This window comes from Triticum urartu, chromosome 3 (assembly GCF_003073215.2).
Source record: "Triticum urartu cultivar G1812 chromosome 3, Tu2.1, whole genome shotgun sequence".
NCBI lineage: Eukaryota > Viridiplantae > Streptophyta > Magnoliopsida > Poales > Poaceae > Triticum > Triticum urartu.
The window spans coordinates 231,636,541-231,638,469 of record NC_053024.1 but is presented as its reverse complement, the minus strand read 5'-3'; the positions used below and the strand labels follow the sequence as shown (position 1 = coordinate 231,638,469).

Sequence of the window (1,929 nt, the reverse complement as noted above, 5' to 3'; positions counted from 1 at the left end):
TAGCAAATTGACGCATTGCCAAGTGCCACTTGATAACATCAAACTTGAGTTTACACACGTATCCATAATATAAGCATCGCAGCTAAACCAATGTTTATTGGTCACATGATAGTATCTTGCACAAATAATGGTATAAAAAATTTGTAGACAATACAATCGACACTACCATACCAGAATGGCTTTTCAGGCCTTATCATCATCATCATCCTCAATGTCCCAACTCAAATCCTCGTCGTCTTCCGCAACACTGAGCCTCTTACGTAGCTCCTCCTTTGGAGCAGAGCTTGAGCCATGAGCGCTCCCCTTCTTCTCTTCATGCTCCCCGAGATCCTCAATCTCGTCCCATTCGAGATCCTCCTCGGTCGCTGTTCGCTGTCTAGAAACCATGGAGTAGTCGCTATCCTTGCTTGAGTCACTTGTCTCATGCTTTGTCCCTTCTTTCGCTGCAGCATCGCCAGCGGTAGAATGTGGTTCCTCAGCAGCAGTTTTCTTGTCACTTGATTCTTCGACATTCAATTTGGATGCATCTTCCTTCTCCTCCTCCTTGTCCACTACAACCATAGAGCTACCGAAAACTTCCGGCTGCGGTAAATCGGCATTCTTCTGTTCCTTATCCAGAGCACCGGCCTCTTCAACTGCATTGACTCTGCCTTCTGCCTCCAGTTTCTCATTTTCTCTTTCCTGTACTTCAGGTTTCGGTTCTTCTTTGATCGGCGCTTGCTTGATCGCCTCCTCTTTTGCTGGCTCCTCCTCCTCGACCTCGTCATCCACCTCCCAGCTCAGATCCTCCTCTTCCTCCTGCGCGATGACCCGCTTGACGAGCTTGGCCCTGGCGTCCTCCTGCTGCTTGAGCTTGTGGACGCGGTAAAAGTACCTGGCCCAGAACACCTCGCCCTCCACGGTGTCGGGGACGAGCCTGTCCACCATCCCCTCCACGGCGTCGCTCTCGTAGCAGAGCGCCTCGATCTCGTCCTGCCTCTCCTGGAGGCTAAACCCCGCGCCCCAGGCCGCGAAGTCCTCGGCGTCCTCGGGATCGGCGGTGAAGGTGGCCGGATCCGACTGGAGCGCGCGGAGCTGCGCCTCGAAGCGGCTGTAGTACCTGAGGTGGCCCGAGGCGGGGCTGGGCTCGGAGTCGGCGTCGGAGGGCGCGGGCAGGGAGGCTGCGGAGGCGGCGGCGGTGGCGGCGACCTGGGCGATGGCGCCCTTGCCCTGGGCGACGATGTCGGCGAGGCCGTCGAGCGCGAGGGCCGAGGAGGGGAGGTCCCGGGCCGCCTGGGCGGCGGCCTCGCGGAGCGCGTCGGTCTCGCGGCGCAGGCCGGTGCTGAACTCGGCGAGGTCGCGGCGGTAGGCGTCGAGCACGGTCTCGGACTGGGAGGTGAGGGTCTTGAGCAGCCCGCCGAAGCCGCCCCACCCGCCCCCGTCGCCGGAGCCGGCGGGCGAGGAGGACCCCGCGGCGGCCTCCTCCGGCTCCGACGGCGGCGAGGCGGGGTCGGGCGCCGCGAGCGAGTTGAAGAGGAAATCCATGGCGGGCGGCGATTTGGATCCGGTTGGTCGGGGGGCCGTTGTCGTGGAATCGCGTGTGCTTTCTTCGTGGGGGAGTGGGGGTTGCTTTCGCTTGCGGGTGGGCCCGCGGGGAGGCGATGGTCCCACTTGCGGCTTGTGTGCGGTGCACGGGAGGGATGTCTTGGGCTGGCCTGCACGAATGTGGTTCCGTTTCGTGCATCGCAGGTTCTCCCGAATGGCACGCATGCACGTGCAGTTTCGGGCTTTCAAGTTTATACGAGCCTGCGAATCAACCTGTGGTTGAGTTGGTTAGGTGGACAGTGGTATCCTCATCCTGATGCTCGCATTATTTTTGGATTTATTTCAGGATTTCCGACGATGCGCTTTCAGTGGAAGGAGACGTTCCCGTTGACGACGAGGCGCCTA

General features: G+C 59.7%; 1 protein-coding gene across 1 annotated transcript; it reads right to left on the bottom strand.

The window, feature by feature from the left end:
• On the bottom strand, positions 1–1,604 carry LOC125543705 (BSD domain-containing protein 1-like). The gene has a single exon (XM_048707162.1). It carries the CDS (start codon positions 1,522–1,524, stop codon positions 184–186), a length of 1,341 nt encoding a protein of 446 aa, XP_048563119.1. The 5' UTR covers positions 1,525–1,604; the 3' UTR covers positions 1–183.
• Between the last annotated feature and the right edge of the window lie 325 nt (positions 1,605–1,929).

What these genes read in the sequence shown, in the direction of transcription:
- LOC125543705 (XM_048707162.1), bottom strand. Translation starts at nt 1,524, where the DNA reads ATGGATTTCCTCTTCAACTCGCTCGCGGCGCCCGACCCCGCCTCGCCG.